This window comes from Macroventuria anomochaeta, assembly GCF_010093625.1.
Source record: "Macroventuria anomochaeta strain CBS 525.71 unplaced genomic scaffold BU25scaffold_5, whole genome shotgun sequence".
NCBI classification, from domain to species: domain Eukaryota; kingdom Fungi; phylum Ascomycota; class Dothideomycetes; order Pleosporales; family Didymellaceae; genus Macroventuria; species Macroventuria anomochaeta.
Window position 1 is genome coordinate 218,069 of NW_022985366.1, and position 16,855 is coordinate 234,923.

At 53.6% G+C, this 16,855-nt stretch overlaps 6 protein-coding genes across 6 annotated transcripts; 3 read left to right on the top strand and 3 right to left on the bottom strand.

The window, feature by feature from the left end:
• Positions 1 to 4,029: 4,029 nt before the first annotated feature.
• Positions 4,030 to 6,349, bottom strand: BU25DRAFT_488465 (cysteine proteinase; the record flags this gene model as incomplete). Its single annotated transcript, XM_033711351.1, has 2 exons — positions 4,030 to 6,213; positions 6,266 to 6,349. The coding sequence occupies 2 exons, from the start codon at positions 6,347 to 6,349 to the stop codon at positions 4,162 to 4,164; spliced, it is 2,136 nt and encodes a 711-aa protein (XP_033565203.1). The 3' UTR covers positions 4,030 to 4,161.
• A 358-nt stretch (positions 6,350 to 6,707) lies between these two features.
• Positions 6,708 to 8,559, top strand: BU25DRAFT_445972 (serine/threonine protein phosphatase-like protein 2A catalytic subunit). The gene is made up of 6 exons (XM_033709466.1): positions 6,708 to 7,106; positions 7,171 to 7,212; positions 7,263 to 7,368; positions 7,416 to 7,949; positions 7,999 to 8,071; positions 8,120 to 8,559. The coding sequence occupies exons 1-6, from the start codon at positions 6,945 to 6,947 to the stop codon at positions 8,190 to 8,192; spliced, it is 990 nt and encodes a 329-aa protein (XP_033565204.1). The 5' UTR covers positions 6,708 to 6,944; the 3' UTR covers positions 8,193 to 8,559.
• Positions 8,560 to 9,078: 519 nt separating this feature from the next.
• On the bottom strand, positions 9,079 to 10,888 carry BU25DRAFT_407581 (MFS general substrate transporter; the record flags this gene model as incomplete). Its single annotated transcript, XM_033705576.1, has 2 exons — positions 10,255 to 10,888; positions 9,079 to 10,204 (listed from the first exon to the last, which is right to left on the bottom strand). Coding segments are annotated over exons 1-2 (1,457 nt in total), but the record flags the coding sequence as incomplete, so codon positions are not given.
• Positions 10,889 to 11,292: 404 nt separating this feature from the next.
• Positions 11,293 to 12,267, top strand: BU25DRAFT_407582 (RNA-binding domain-containing protein). The gene is made up of 4 exons (XM_033705577.1): positions 11,293 to 11,418; positions 11,482 to 11,488; positions 11,553 to 11,856; positions 11,912 to 12,267. The coding sequence occupies exons 1-4, from the start codon at positions 11,348 to 11,350 to the stop codon at positions 12,259 to 12,261; spliced, it is 732 nt and encodes a 243-aa protein (XP_033565206.1). The 5' UTR covers positions 11,293 to 11,347; the 3' UTR covers positions 12,262 to 12,267.
• Positions 12,265 to 13,490, bottom strand: BU25DRAFT_488469 (uncharacterized protein; the record flags this gene model as incomplete). The annotated part of the gene is made up of 5 exons (XM_033711352.1): positions 12,265 to 12,754; positions 12,803 to 13,187; positions 13,240 to 13,250; positions 13,303 to 13,415; positions 13,476 to 13,490. 5 exons carry the CDS (start codon positions 13,488 to 13,490, stop codon positions 12,475 to 12,477), a joined length of 804 nt encoding a protein of 267 aa, XP_033565207.1. The 3' UTR covers positions 12,265 to 12,474.
• A 312-nt stretch (positions 13,491 to 13,802) lies between these two features.
• On the top strand, positions 13,803 to 16,826 carry BU25DRAFT_407584 (TPR-like protein). Its single transcript, XM_033705578.1, has 2 exons — positions 13,803 to 16,150; positions 16,213 to 16,826. Exons 1-2 carry the CDS (start codon positions 13,875 to 13,877, stop codon positions 16,448 to 16,450), a joined length of 2,514 nt encoding a protein of 837 aa, XP_033565208.1. The 5' UTR covers positions 13,803 to 13,874; the 3' UTR covers positions 16,451 to 16,826.
• The last annotated feature ends 29 nt before the right edge of the window (positions 16,827 to 16,855 follow it).

The window sequence follows — 16,855 nt, forward strand, 5'->3', positions numbered from 1 at the left end:
AAGAGAAGGTCGACTGAGGGGGGGGGGGGGGGGACGTACGTAATGACTTAGATTATGAGAACATACACATGTCGTAATGACATTTCATTAGATTTGACATTATGTCTCGTGCACGTCCAGCCAGAACGTCTGCCATGCTGAAGCCAACTTCTATTCGAGCCGAGCTACCAAGCTCGGTCGACCAAGATGTGGGTGAGACCTGCCCGGGCTCATCAGGACGATAGGTCGGTCCATGGCGATGGGAATGCGAAAATGCTATTCCTATTCTATTGTCCTTCGAGCCAGCGGTCTCGTTGCATTGGTGAGGACAGCACGCTTTACCGAATTCGATCTAGTCTCACTTTAGCTGGTATTCCGGCACCGACGTCTCTGATTCTCACAAACCCTCGTGAACTATCAGCATCGCAGTATGCTACTAAGATACTCATTGATCTTCAATCTCCTTGACTGGTTGGGGAATGTTCGTTTCCCCATCGTGCTTGAAGGCAAAGCCGAGTTTTTCTATCAGCTTTTTGACCAAAATAGCTTTCGTACACAATGTCGTCGTTCACCCAAGGCTTAACGCCCCCCTTGAAATAGGCACGATCTGCGACTTATCTAGCCGGACACGCTCCTCGTTCGAAAGTAGTGCGATAAGAGGGACCAGAGGTGGACGTGGGAGAGGGCTCTGTACCAGATCAAAGGTTCCTAAAGCCATTCACCTGAGCAGGGTTCCAAATAGCTCCTTGGATAGATGTGACTCTTCGAGAAAAAACTGCCCATTGCCCCGTCCGTGCACCGCTCGACCTGGCTCGACTTTCGTGACAATGTTCAAACCGCGAAAGCGACACGACCATCGATAGGGTGCCCAGTAATGGTCGTCGTCGCCAGCCGCCCCGAGTTTCCTGCATGCCACTGCATGTTACCACCTACTTCCTGTAGTCATCTCCACGCAGAAGCACGACGCGTGCAGGAAACTGCCGCAATCGCTCCCGTTCAACTGGCGCGAGCTGTGCTGCAACTCAACAACGGTCCATTCGTCCGGCTTGTAGAGCTCCTTGAGCTCATGCTTGACGTATTCGTGGAGCCTTTCGACAGAAGCGATGGAGGTGGCAGGAATGGCAGAGGTGGTGGAGGCTGTGAGATCCGTTGTCGAAAAGTGTGGTGAACTCTCCGGCGGCCGATACGGTGGTAGGTATATGCGGGAACTGTAGCTCGTTCCTTTCCCAGGTTTGCGGAATGGTAATTCCAACTTCCAAAGAATTGAGCACTAAACAGAAAGCCAGGACGGACTCGAGAACTTCGAGCAGGAACGCCCCTGAGCAAGAAGCAATTTTAGCATTCACGACTCTGCTAATCTAAAGCATCCGAAAGGGTGTCCAGCCAGTACTCAAGGGGTGATGGGCGTCTTCCAGAATTTCAAAAGTTCCAGATTCGAAAGTCTTACATTTGGGGTTTAAGATCACCTAGGTATTTAAAGAGGAACCCAGGAGCAAGAAAATAACAAAACATCCCAAGGGGAAGCCGGGATCGAAAGGACAGGTCGTTCCTCCACGGCTCGGCTGGGTGGGGTATCTTAACAACAGAACTCCAAAAATTCTTGAACTCGAAGCCAACCCCTGAGAAAAAAACGCCAATACTCTGAGTCTCTCTGCGCCCAATACTCCAGTTTGCAAAAAGGTTCTTAAAGTAGCTCTTTGGACATCTGTGGTGGTGATGGAAGCGGTTGTCATTAATTTTTATTTAGATTTGCGAGGTCCATTAAGCAAATTGGTAATTTGTGGGATTGGGAAGGTGTAAGATGGCGGGTGTCGCGATTTCCTACGGGATCAACCGCGCCTTCGTGCGCGGCACGATCGCCAGCACCATTACCAATGGGCATCCAGCGAAGTCTGAGTATTGAGCATGGAGGTGTTCGCGCGCTTACAGAATTATTTCCAACTCTCGACCTGCGACCACTCATTGCATCAAGAAAAGTTGGGCCTGACTTCGGGAAGGTACTCTCAAAGTCCTGCACCAATCCATACCATCAGAGAAGGAGGATTGTAGCTACTGACTGCTGAAGGAACGATAGTTTTACAAGGGGACATAGGAGATACAAAGGAAATACATGCGGGACTCGAGAATCGAAAACGGATGTTCTGGTCTTCGAGGAATGGGTCCTCAAGAAGTGGACAACTCAGAAGCCTAGAAGCATACAAATAAATACCTAAGTGACCCCTCGACTACGTTAATCGAATGATCTGATCTCAAGGGACATGGAGTCTCAAAAATGTGTGGGAGGTATTTGAGTCATCGACTTAAAGCCGGAATCAAAAAGTTAGAATCCCTGTTCTCTCGCTTTTGTGGAAAAGAGGAGATCCGGGAAGCAACACAAGTATTAGAAGAGTATGACAGCAGAAGTTATATGATCAAAATGGTATGCTAAATGGCTTCAGGGCCCTATGCTACTGTACAAACCTAGAGAATCATGCATCATGCTGCCCACACGGCAATCTGGGGTAAGCTCGATGACTGAGATCCCAAACCTAACCAGACTCAGACCCAAAAACAGCATTTAGAAGACGCCAGTTTCAAGTTAATCTTAATGTATCCATGCGCATTGATTCAACTCCCCAGGAGCACGACCATTGAGAATTGTAACTGCCATCCGCTCCCAAGCCTCGTGTCATTTCCTCATTCAGCGTGTTCCGTGTCAAAGATTTGCGCGGAAAAGAGACTTGAATGGCGAGGCGAAGAGAGCCATTGCAAATTGAGTAAAGGATGAACTCGACCTTGTAGTGTTCCTTCAACTTGTGCTGGAGATAGACGCGGAACGGTGTACTCTCCGCCATCCCAACCATGAGAATCGAGATATTCAGTGGCGCGCTCCGGAACTTTGACGCACACCAAGGCGTGTTGTTGTTGTATAGTAGAGGCTTCCTTTTTTTTCTTTGTTTCCTACGACCTCGACATCAAGGCGAAAAAATGCAGAAGGGCAGCCGAAACGAGGTAACTCCTAGAGCCCTTCCACGCTTAGGACTTCAGTTCCACTGCATGCCCCAAAATTTGCCCGACTGCGAATCCCAAGATTTCCGCCTACATGTATCAGGGGCTGAAAATCCGGGAAGCTTGGAGGTATTCTGTCAACTCCGACCTTTCGACATTCGCGCCTCACTCTTATGATCAGTGAGTTGAAACACTGGCCTTGGAGGCATTCAAGCATGGCATTCATGCATTCATTAAACTCCTCTTCACTGTAAGAGTTGACATCTCATTAGAGAGAACTCAACAAGCTGCAAACACTGGATCCTGGAGGTACTCACATGGACAATCTATTAACAAAGCTCGCACTCGCCCATTGCGAATAACCGAGAACCTCGTAGGGACCCTGGAGCAGTTCAGAGACTCGAACCCCACTAAAAATGCGAGGGTTGCAATCTGCGATTCTGCGACACCGAGCATCTGAAACTGGAGCCTGGAGGTACTCGCACATTCAACAGACCCATCTAGACTCCGAGAATTAGAATATTGAAAATCGCAACTGTGAGAATTCGGGGCTCCTATGAGGCACTCAGGAGGTATTCAGGTATCCTAACCAGGAATCGAGCAGCCAAAAATGCAAGAATTGCAAATCACAATTCTGGGAAATGGAGGGTCCGAAAATGTACCCCGGAGGTATGCACAGAGTCAAACTACCTCTAGAGAGCGAGAATCGTAAATCGCGATCTTGGAGAATTTAAGTGATGAAAGGGTACCTGGGAGATATTCAGAGTATTCGGATGTCGATCAAAGAGTCCAAGACTGGCAGAATCGCAAGTCCCAATCTTGGCAATATGGATGTTTGAAGTAGGAACCCCCGAGGCATTTAGAGTATTCAGACGCCGATCGAGAGTGCAGAATTGCCAAAATTGAGAATTGCGATTTTGGCAATCTGGAGGTCTGAAGTAGGACCCTGGAGGCAGTTAGGGTTTCCATCTCGGACACTAGACTGCCAAAACGTGGGAATTATAACCACCATTTTGCGAAATCGGAGCACCTGAAACTGGAGCCTGGAGGTATTCAGACGATGACAACAACACAATTCATTACTTCGTATAGCCTTTATGGCTGGGTGGGGTATCTTAATCGACTCAACTCCAAAATGCCCAAAACCAAAACCAACCCCCGCAAGAAACCATAACGCCCTGAATCCCTCCACGCTCAGTAATCCAACTCTACAGGATGCCCAGTAATAATCGTCATTGCCAGCCTCTCCCTGGCCTCCAGCATGCCATTGCATGCTATAACCTTCTTGCATTCATCGCCGCGCAGCAACACCAGAGCGTTGAGCAGCACAAACACGCCGCAGTCGCTGCCGTTGAGCTGCCGAGAGCTGCGCTGCAGCTCGACGACCGTCCACTCCTCTGCCTTCCACAAGTCCTTGAGCTCATTCTGGAGGTATTCGCGAAGTTTTGCGACGTACTTTGCGCCCTCCCAGCCCAGCGAGTCCAGGTATTCAATCGTCCGCTCCTGAGGCTTGACAGCGAGCAGTCGCCAGTGGGATCCGTCGCAGATGGGAAATAGGACGATCTTAGCGTCCAAAAATTGTGCGCCACCAAGGCCGACTCTACCAGCCCACCGTTCGACCTTCTTTACGCCACCCTTGATGGAGGTGTACCAGTGTGAAGAGAAAGCGTGGTATGGTGGAGCCGGACCACCACGCTTGTAGACGAAGCCGCAGTCATCATTCAGGGATTTCATGATAACGAAGAGGTACTGGTTGACGATTTCATCATTCAGCCATGCTTTTGCGCTGCCATTGAACTGATCAGGTAGCAGGGTGCCGAAGTCCCGGGCAGAGATCTTGTCGGGCAAGATGGGATACGACTCGTTGCGGCCATGTTTGGACTTGGTGGCGATATCCTGAAGCTGGGCGCGCTCCTTGTCTGTAAGTGGGGCGATGAGTGGCTTTGGCGGTGGCGGTGGCGGTGGCTGCCGCGCCAGGAGGTTCTTGAAGTCATCTTCAAGATCTTGAAGCAGCTCACTGGACAGCTGGGATTCTTCGAGAGAACCATCCAAGGATGGGCCATCAACGGAATCGTCCGAGTCAGAAGTGGGGCAAGGGTTCTTAAACGTAATACCCTGGAGGTCTTTGGCGTCCTCATCGTCGTCCTCATCATCTTCGAAGTTCGGCTTGGGAATAGGTAATCGAATCGAATCTAGGGTGGAGTCCAGCATATCGCTGATGCGCTCGTCGACGTAATAGGACTTGACGCGGCTCTGGGAAGCCCATCGAATGCTCCTTTTCTGGGAAGGTGAAGGTGATGGCGTACGCAAGGACTCGAAGCTGCTGCTGAGGTTGCTAGCGTCGGGGCGATATGAAAGGTCAATGTCGACGGTCTCGACAGGGTTGAGGAAGTTGTGCTCGGCTGTGGCCCGTGCTTCGGCGTCTCGGTTTTCCCGATCCTCGAGCTCAGCCTTGTATCGAGCGCTGGCTGCGACTGCAGGCGCGTTGATGCTAAGGACTGACGACTCCAGTGCCTTCTTCTTCAGCTCGGTGATGGTGAGGCTGGGTGAGATTGGTAAGGCCCAGGTGTGGTCGGGTTGGCGCAGGACTGGTGACGAGGTGACTGTGACTGCCTCCACAGCCCGCAACTGCTTCTTAAGGAGCTGCTTTCGCATCGGGGTGACGGAGGAGCGGCGAAGAATCGTGAACTGGGAGTTGGGGGAGATGACCCTCGTCTTGGGTGTGAGAGTCCCTCTCTCGGGTCGTCGAAGCCAGCTGATACCGGTGGAAGAGCCGGTTCGAGGGTTGTGAGGTGGTGTGCCGGAGTCGACATCGTCCATCGACCAGTCAAGGCTGTCGTCGATGCCGTCATCCTGGAGGCCTTCAGAGTGTTGAGGTAAGTTGGAGGTTGGGCTGGGAGGTATCTCGACCCAAAGGCCGGGAGTGCGCGTGACGTCAGGGCCTTGACGACCTGCAGAGTCGCGTCTGCGGGTTGGGGTAATGGGCGCAAGACCTGCATCGACTAGGCGTCTCTTCGATGCGCCGTCCTGTCTGATGATGGGGACTGCGACAATCTGCTGCGGACGCGTGAAGCGCTGCCTAAGGCGTCGGGGTGTCTTGCAGACCTCCAAGGTGATGGATGTCGCAAAGTGGGCGAGAGTGGTGAGGAAGGACGTGCTTGTGGCAGGAGCGGACGCCTCCTCGATGATTGAGTTATCCTCTGGCCATTGGCCAGGGACATAACGTGCTGGCGACGAGTAGATGTCCTGCCATGGTGTGAGCTCATTGTCAGACAAAGAGCAGAAATGAAAGACAAACCTGTGGCTCTGCAGCGAACACGTCGCCTTGGATGCCGGCAGGTTCGTCGAAGGCGCGACCGAAGTCACGCTTAGAGCAAGCCATCGCGAAGTGCGAGTAGCTGTGCGCGTGTTAAGTGTTGTACAAGTGCAGTTGCGACTGTTGCGACTGTTGCGACTGTTGCGACTGTTGCGACGGGTGGTGGAAGAACAGTACCTGGAAGTCGCGACGCATTTAAGTGGGGAGTGGAAGGGCGGGAGATCCTTCCGCGACATTTATCTAGCAGGAGCGGTAGGTTCGAGCGCGGAATAGTAGAGGCGGTCAGAGTTCAAAGCCGACGTTTAGCCGCTAGGCGCCCAGCCGGTGCGACGATCATGTGACTGTGTCACGGATACAAGTAACGCCGCCACCGATCGCGGCTGAAGCCAAGCACAGCGGCATCCGTGCAGTGTGGTACGCATGCCATTTCATGCTCCATTCTTCTGCTGAACCCTGTTACCGCTCGTGATATTCCTCGACTCGCTCAGAACACCTTTCGGTCTTACTGCCTGCCCCACGAACCCCACACTCTCTTCGAATCTGGTTGCCCGCCAGTGGCACGTCATCTGCCAAGTTTGAAAGGGCAAGAACCCCTCGACAGCTCGACCTCCACAACAAACGACCCCCACCTGCCCGTCACCGCACCCGCCGCGCCGCAACCATGGACACGAATATGGAGGACGTCAAGATGCCCGAGCCTATGCAGCTCTCGTCAGTTCCAGCATCTGAGCCCACCACAATCCCTACGCTGGACGGCTGGATTGAGAGCCTGATGACATGCAAGCAATTGGCGGAGAGCGATGTACAGAGGCTGTGCGACAAGGTATGCGACGACGCGCGCAAACAACTTGTGGAGAGCAAATGGATACTGATGTGCCGGGTGACAGGCTCGTGAGGTGCTTCAGGAAGAGTCAAATGTACAACCTGTGGTATGTGCCTTTCCCCTGATCCTGCGATGCTACGGCTTACATCTGCGCAGAAATGCCCCGTCACAGTCTGCGGTGATATCCATGGACAGTTCCACGACCTGATGGAGCTGTTCAAGATTGGTGGCCCCAACCCAGACACGAACTATCTCTTCATGGGTGCGTTCACCACATACGTTGCTGTGTCGCGTGCTGATCGTTTCTAGGTGACTACGTCGACCGAGGTTACTTCTCTGTCGAAACCGTGACCCTTCTCGTTGCACTTAAGATTCGATACCCCCAGCGCATCACCATTCTCCGCGGAAACCACGAGTCGAGACAGATTACCCAAGTGTACGGTTTCTACGACGAGTGCCTTCGCAAGTACGGCAACGCCAATGTCTGGAAATACTTCACAGACCTCTTCGACTACCTCCCTCTTACCGCCTTGATCGACAACCAGATCTTCTGTTTGCACGGTGGTCTCTCCCCTAGCATCGACACGCTCGACAACATCAGGGCGCTTGACCGCATCCAGGAAGTACCACACGAAGGGCCCATGTGCGACCTTCTCTGGTCAGACCCCGATGACAGGTGTGGTTGGGGAATATCTCCTCGCGGTGCCGGTTACACATTCGGCCAGGACATCTCGGAGGCGTTCAACCACAACAACGGCCTGACTCTGGTGGCGCGAGCCCATCAGCTGGTTATGGAGGGTTACAACTGGTCACAAGACAGGAATGTCGTGACCATCTTCTCCGGTAAGACACCCCTTCAATTGTCCGCTAATATCCTTACTCACAAACATAGCACCCAACTACTGCTACAGATGCGGTAACCAAGCGGCCATCATGGAGATTGATGAGCATCTCAAGTACACTTTGTATGTCAAACCCTTTATCGTACGCTTTCCCAACTGACCTAATAACAGCCTACAATTCGACCCCTGCCCGCGCGCTGGCGAACCGATGGTCTCGCGTAGGACACCAGACTACTTCTTGTAGAGAACACCAACGTCCCTCGATACATGGCTTGATAGAGCAAGGAAGCAGCATAATACGAACTATACACGACCACTCATGGCAACGTGCTGGTCTGTCTTTAGTGCACGCCTGATGACGACGCTACACGACGTCTCAGGGATATGACAGGGGCCTGCGAACCTAGAGCCCTGGCCCAGCTGGCCAACGATGATGATGAAGTCTATTGCTATTCAGGAAAATTGCGTACATATGTAGACTCGAAAGCCGTGTACTAGTAGGTACATGCAAATTTACGATGGGCAATGACTTCTGTGTTCTTAACGTTCTCCGCGTTTCGATTCATCGCGCCTTCTTATTTGAAGAGTGGTTCTACCCTTCTCAGATCCGCTGACCGTTAGCTCTTCCTTGACGTGCATAATTTATTTACTTACATGGTCATCTTGCCAGTTGTCGTTTTCCATTACACTACCCATCACAATCCCGATTGCTTCCACCACCGTCTCACATACGCAACGTTTTCACTCCTCATGGCACTATATCTATCTCTGCTACGCTTGGCGGCTAATGCCGACGATGCATGCCTGTAAGTCTGTCCATCACGTCCATCACACACTCTTCGCCAACCGTTGTCACGCATCTTACGCTTGCATTACTTATGTCATTAACCTTGAACAGGCGATTCAAATCGCGGCATATTTTCTGCACGCTGCATCCACGCCCTGTGTAATCAGAGCGCACGTCTACGGCTGACGATTAGTGACTGAATACCACACTGTGTATTCGCTCTGGCAAATGTCCTCATTCTTCAGTCGACAGTCGTATCAACAATCATATCTTTCTTACTGCGTGACACTTTACTGGATTGATGGCCAAGTAAGAGCACCGCAAACCGAAGTGGTGCATGGTTCTGAGCTCAAGTTCTATTACGCGCACAATCCACTACTTAGCAAATGACTCTGATAGACACCCCACTCAGTCATCACTATTCCCTTTATCATCCTTCCTCCCAATGAACAGCGCAGCCAACACGGCCGTAACCGCACACACTCCAGCCAATACTGCGTTCATGTTCCCGTACCCTATTCTCTCCCTCAGTGCACCAGCGAGAAGCGGTCCTATAGTCAACCCCCCACTAAACACCATATTGTTGATACCGTATAGCTGGGCCCACGGAGCCCCTTCGATGAAGATATCCTTGTTGGCATTTGAGTAGTTCTCCACCAAGCGTCCGGCCTCGACAATGCTGGGCGAGCCGATGATCGCGAATCCTGCGCCGTTGAGTGCGAGGATCGATGCGTAGAGTGCAATGAGATGGCCGTTGTCGAGCTTCTCGATGATTGAGGTCTCCTCTGGTAGACGAAGGAGGATAAGAGATGGAACGAGGAAAGCGAAACCGATAACAGAGAACAGCCGAGCTCCGTATCGATCGACTGCCCATCCGAACGCGGGGCCGAGGAAGAAGTCTGCGCCACCGAGAGGGAGGAATAGAAGGCCGGCCTTCAGGCTGTCGAAACCAAAGGATGATTTTGCGACGAGCGGGATGGTGGCGTCGAATGAGCCGAGGAGCGTGGCTTGCATGAACGCGATGAAAATAGCGGTTAGAAGACCTAGATCCCGGAGGAGCAGCAGAATGGGGAGTTCGCGGGTTATGCGGTTCTTTGGGAGGGATAGACGGAAACGCTCGTCGAAGGCTGATGTGTGAGAGTCTGGCAGGAGGGGGGTTTGCTCAGTGTCTTCAGTCTCGCTCGCGCCATTGCTCTGTTGTGTCTGCCCATTGGGATCGGAAGGGAGGTACTTATCGGCAACTCTCTTCTCAACCATCAAGATGCGCAGAATGAAGTCGATAGCTACAAGGCCGATGCCTACGCCGAAGACACCATTGTAGCCTGTCTTAGCGTACAGCAACCCGCCGCATATGGGTGAGAAGAGACCGGCGACGGAGATGAAGCTGAAGATCGTTCCCATCGTTCTGCCTAGGTTCTCTTGCCCGACGGTCTCGACGATGATGGCCAGGCCGAGTGTCCAGACCACGCCTATCACAGTCAGTACATCAATGTGTATGGAAAGGTTGAGGACTGCGCACCTCCTGACGCTCCCTGCAGTAGCCTCCCAACAATCAGCACCGCAATGCTCTGGCCGAAAGCAAACATGACCGTTGCAGCGACAAGCATCAACAAGCTGACTGTGAAAGGCAGCTGGCGTGAGGAAGCGAATTTGTCGGCCAGGACGCCAGTGATGGGCGAGGCGGCGCATGATGCTGCTGCATAGACGGCTAGAAGCATGGAGATGGTGCCTTGGATTTGCAATTCGGGAGTGTTGATGCGGTCTTTGAGGAGGAAAGGTAGGACTGGAACGATGAGACCGTAGAGGAAGAGATCTGTAAAGGCACCCATGCCGACGGTCGTGGCGATGAAGAGGGTGTGTGAGCGCCATTGTAGGCCTGCTGGAGGCTTGTCGCCGCCGAGACCTAGTGACTTGAACATTGTGGAGGTAGTGTCACTCAAGCTGTGCGATTAATTGAGGGTTCAAAAGTCCTAAGCTAGCTCTTTCCCCTATTGTGTCGGCTGTGTACAGGGAGTAGCCACGATTGAGACCACCTTCACGCGTCTCCAAGGTATCAGTAGAAGCACACAAACCAGAACGTACATATAATGCAACTGGACTTTAATCAACATACGGATGGTTCGGCATCCAAAAGTGATGTTGTTTTGCGACAGTGACGTCAGCTTAGGCTTCTCTGATGTCAGCTCATTCTCTTGTCTAAGTGCGCCATTCAAGCAGCTGTAAAGGCGATTTTCCTAAGCACGAGATAGCCGCATCAAGCAGCACTGCGTACAACTTCAGAATTAGGTGCTGCAACCACGATGGAGTATCAATTGAGTTGTGCGGTAATCAACTGAAGACCGCTGATACAGATCCATTGGCCATTCGTGCAGTGTACGTTTAGCAAACCTAAAGTACTCCAGGGAGAAAGATGTTCCGTCGGAGAAGGCAAGGCTGAGATATGCACTGTAAAGGAAGAAGTGAAGCCGCCTGCACGTGACATTTCACTAGCGCGATTCTGCCGCGACCTCGTCGGGATTCCAAAAGCACAGGCTTCCGACCTTCATATCTACGTGCCTCTCCACTCCACACCAATACCACAAGTGCACCAGTCGCTCAACATGGCAGACAGAATGGAGGGCGTAGTAATGAGCGGCGGAGTGCCCCAAATCGACGTCTCCAAATACCCCGTTCCCGTCGAAACGTAAGTCTTATACCGCAGTAGCTGTTCAAGGTAGGTCTTGCCATACTGACATCGTGATTTCAGAATATACGTAAGTCCAACCACATGAAATATGCGCACGCATTGCACACCGCGGCGCACTAACATCTCTCTAGGTCAACAACCTCGAAGAGCGCGTCAAGATCGACACCATGAAAGAGGCCCTCACACGAGTCTTCCAGTACTACGGCCCCATTCTCGATGTAATCGCCAAGTCCTCGTTGAAGCGTAAAGGTCAGGCATTCATCGTGTTCGACAGCGAGAAGAGCGCGCTCGATGCAGTAGAGGAGATGAATGGCTTCGAGCTCTACGGCAAAGTGATGAAGGTCTCGCGCGCAAAAACCCACAGCGACGAGACGGTGAAGCGGAAAGCGGCTGAGATGTTCGAAGAGCACAAGAGGAAGCGGTTGATGCTGAAGGGTACGTCCAACACTCCCAATCGCAATTGGGAACGGATGATGCTAAAATCCCACAGACTTCAAGCGCGCAGAAGAAGACGCCAAAGCTGCAACCCTTCCCCCCACAACAGAACCCACCAAACCCCGGCCCGCCAAATCCGGCGCCGCCGTCGTCCCCGACGAGTACGTGCGGCCCAACAAGACGCTGTTCCTGCAGAACATCCCGCGCGACGTCGACGAAGAGGCGCTGTCGGATATCTTCGAGCGGTTCGAGGGTTTCAAGGAAGTGCGTCTTGTGTCGGTCAGGGCGGTGGCGTTTGCAGAGTTCGAGAACGAGCAGTTTGCTATTACGGCCAAGGAGGCGACGAGTGGGACGCTGGTCGGCAAGGAGGGCGTGCCGATGAAGGTCACGTATCAAAGGCAGTAGATGGGGTCAAGATTGGAGATGGTGAAAGAGGGGTAATGATGTTTATGATACCTTGTTTAGATTATACATGGACGGTCAAAATGCAAGACTGTCGCTGCTTGTTGTGTTTGCGCTCTATGTGGTGTGCAATCATCTTGTGTTCAGATTGGCAGGATTTGAGATGCACTGAAAACCGCCAACGGCTGAGCGTCTCTGATAACTATGGAGAAATGCTTAGAAAATGACGTCCTGGTTGTCCTCGTCGCCCAGCAGGTCTTTGCTCTCGGTCACTTCCTCTGCAGCCTTTTTGGGCTCACCCTCTTTGGGCTCACCCTCTTCATTGGCCGCCTCTGCGGCTTTCTTCTCCTGTCTTATGGCCTCTTCAGCGGCAGCATCTCCCTTTTTCTTCGCGGACACTTTCTTCAGGCGGTAGAATTCCTCTCGGTCCAGTTCGTCGAGCTCGGAGTTGATGTACTTGATTGTGTTCTCGGTTCTGGGAATGATGACGTGCTCACTGGTGGACGTTAGCTGTAGCCCAGCTAGACGTACTGAGCGAACTCACATGGCGTTAACACGGCGGTTGACCACCTTGATGACCTCGTCCAGAATGACGAAAGCAGTCTGCAGACTTGCAAGCTCCACTAGTGTCTCCACTGCGCGCGCATATGTCTCTCTACACCTTTGGATCTGCTGTCCACCCTTACCCAGACCTGTCAGTGCGAAGTCGTTGTTGGCCTCGACTGTGAAGCTTTCAAACTGAGGCAGGAAGACACCAGAGACGTTCTCCTGCTTGGTTCGTACACGGAACCGTGCTTGCTTGGCTGACTCTTGGATCTGGTAGCCGATATCACCGCCAACGGCGTATGAGACTTCGGCGAGGGAGAAGGCGGCCACTTGCATGACCCTGCCCATCTTGCGCTTGGCCTCATCGATCCGGCGTGTGATTTCTGGACACGTCTTAGTATGGTAAAGTGTATGAAGGATATGACATAATCGCACCTCGGAAACGTCTGTGTACGGTCAGTCGGGGGTCAGGTAGAGATAGCACATGTCAATGCCTACTTTGTCAAGGCCTCACTCTTCCTCTTCAGCAGATCGTGCCCCTGCTGGGCGGCCTTGAGCTTCGTCTTCATCAACCCCAGCGACTGGCGCGTGGGGAAGACTGCTTCCCTGGCCTGGCAGTGGTGTTAGTGGGCCAACCACTGCATAGATAGCTGTGCGATAATCGAACATACCCCGCTGCCAGACATGACGGCGACTTGTACAGTGAATGAGCAAGGCTATAGAATCAACCGAAAAACAGCCGTACAATGGCCGGCGTGTGGTGCGATAGTCGGACGAGGAGGGTGCAGGCGCAGGCTGCTTGCATTCGTGAACACGAGCGGAACGTGACGCAGCTACGCCGGCAGGAAGCTCAGACGCACCTGCCAACTCTCTCGACGTGGGGCGGCTAGCTGCACGCTGATTGGCCCTGCAGCTGACCGCAAGACTCCGAGCCTCCGAGCGCAGCAATGTTCAGAACCTTAAACGCTGCACGTTGAGACGACGCTCGCCCAGCAGCCCTCGCACGCCCGACCTCACCGCGATCCCCGCCGCCCGACCGCGGGCAGTCGACCGCCCACCCTGGCGCAGCAATGCCCGCTCAGATCCTCCAGACCGTGACCGCGAGCCTCGCCCGGCCCGGCAGCAAGCGCAAGATGGAGCGCGCGCAGGACCTCTTTCTGATCACCGACCAGGACGTCGCCTACGAGCAGGATATCCAGCGCAACGCCGGCAGCGTCAAGCCATGGCTGGACTACTACAGCTTCAAGCGCAGCCGCGGCAGCATCCTCGAGCAGGCCTTCGTGCTGGAGCGCGCCGTCACCACCCTGCCGCGCTCCTACAAGCTGTGGAAGCTGTACCTGGAGCTGCGCACCCGCCATCTCGCGAAGAAGAACCCGGCCAAGTTTGCGCCGCACTTCCTCAAGGTCAATTCGCTGTTCGAGCGCGCCCTGGTCCTGCTGAACAAGATGCCGCGCATCTGGGAAATGTACCTGGCCTTCCTCATGCAGCAGCCCCTCGTCAGCACCACCCGTCGCACCTTCGACCGCGCCCTGCGAGCCCTGCCCCTCACTCAGCACAACCGCATATGGGCCCTCTACCGACCCTTCGCGACCTCTGCTTCTGGCGAGACGGCCGTCAGGATATGGCGGAGATACATGCAGATCCACCCCGAGGACGCCGAGGACTTCATCGAACTGCTCAAGGACATGCGCAAGTACACCGAGGCCGTCAAGAAGTACATGGAGCTTCTCAACAACCCGCATTTCAAGAGCAAGGAGGCCAAGGGACCCTTCCAGTTCTGGACTGAGATGATCGACCTGCTGATCGACCATGCCAAAGAGATCGACGCCAGCGACGACAGCGGCATCGATGTCGAGAAGATTATCCACAGCGGTATCGCCAAGTTCCCCGACCAGCGAGGTGTGCTTTGGGTCGGCCTGGCGCGGTACTGGATGCACAAGGGCGAGTACGAGAAGGCACGAGACGTGTTCGAGGAGGCCATCACCACTGTCATGACCGTTCGAGATTTCTCCATGGTCTTTGACACCTACGTCGAGGCCGAGGAAACCATGATTGGGGTCAAGATGAACGACGCAGCTGCTCGTTCAGACAAGGGCAAAGTGGACGCAGCTGCTGACGCGGATCTTGACATCCGGCTCGTTCGTTTCGAGTCGCTGATGCAACGGAGACCGTTCCTACTCAACGATGTCTTGCTGCGGCAGAACCCACACAATGTCATCGAATGGGAGAAGCGCGTGGCCTTGTGGGGCGACAACAAAAAGGAGGTGGTCCAAACTTACACAGATGCCATTGCCGCGATTCACCCGAAAAAAGCAGTGGGCAAGTTCCACGAGCTCTGGACAAACTACGCCAAATTCTACGAGGCTGGTGGTAGCTTACACAACGCTCGCGCCATCATGGAGAAGGCCGTCAAGGTTCCCTTCAAGTCGGTTGCCGAACTTGCCGAGATGTGGTGCGAGTGGGCAGAGATGGAGCTGCGCAACGAGAACTTTGACAAGGCGGTCGAGATCATGGCCAAGGCTACGCAGGCGCCTAAGCGATCGAACGTCGACTACTTTGATGAGTCCTTGACACCGCAGCAGCGTGTTCACAAGAGCTGGAAGCTGTGGAGTTTCTACGTCGACCTCGTAGAGAGTGTCAGCACGCTGGAAGAGACCAGGAAGGTGTACGAGAGAATCTTTGAGCTTCGCATCGCTACACCGCAAACCGTCGTCAACTACGCCAACCTGCTCGAGGAGAACAAATACTTCGAAGACTGCTTCAAGGTCTACGAGCGCGGTCTCGACCTCTTCAGCTACCCGGTCGCATTCGAGATCTGGAACTTGTACCTCACCAAAGCCGTCGACCGCAAGATCGGCATGGAGCGCCTGCGAGACCTTTTCGAACAAGCCGTCGAAGGCTGTCCACCCAAGTTCGCCAAGGTTCTATACCTCATGTACGGCGCCCTCGAAGAAGACCGCGGCCTCGCACGCCACGCAATGCGCATCTACGAGCGTGCAACCCGCGCCGTCGCCGACGAAGACCGCATGGACATGTTCAACTTCTACATCACCAAATCCGCATCTAACTTCGGCCTCACATCCACACGCCCGATCTACGAGCGCGCTATCGCCGCGCTACCAGACGCCGAAGCAAAGGAAATGTGCCTCAAGTTTGCAGATATGGAGAGACGGCTGGGGGAAATCGACCGCGCAAGAGCCATCTACGGTCACGCGTCGCAGTTCTGCGACCCCAGAACGAGCCCCGAGTTCTGGAAGAAGTGGGAGAGCTTCGAGGTCCAGCACGGAAACGAGGATACTTACAAGGAGATGCTGCGTATCAAGCGCAGTGTTCAGGCTCAGTACAAGTACGTTCCTTTCCCCTTCCGAACTTTTCCCCCGCTTTGAGCAACATACTAACACGCCACAGCACGGACGTCAACTTCATCGCCTCGCAAGCCGTCGCGCGCGGGCAAGCCAACGACAGCTCCGAAACTCTCGTGGACGACTCAGCGGCTGGCGAAGACGCCATGGCCGCGCTTGAGCGCCAGGCTCGCGCTCCTGCTGGTTTCGTCGCTGCCAGCACTGGTCTCAAGGGGAACATTGCCGCTGTGGAAGACACAGCTGCGAACCCAGACGCAATCGATCTTGATGACGACGATCTATGATCCACTCGCGGTGGACCACTTTAGGGATAGAAGGATTGGGGACGGATGGATATCTGGGGTGTGCATATCACGGCGTTTGGGTCGCCTCTCCACGAGATGGCGTTTGTGAATTTGTACGTGTATGGCCTAGAGCCATTGCATATTCGGCGCGTCTACTTTCCTTTATCGCTTTGCGTGTGGGAGATATCAAAATGAATTTGCGACTCCTTACCAGCCGGGAACCGGACTTTTCCTTTGTGTTGAACGAGATGGTGGATCTTTTCTTCTTTTCCTACACCCTTCAATTCGTATATATCAGATCGAAACTCATACAAAACATCTCACATATCAACCCGAGCTTCGTACTCCAAGCTAGCTATGAAATGGTCGATGCACGTTACACGACAACTCCCAGCGAGTTCTCGC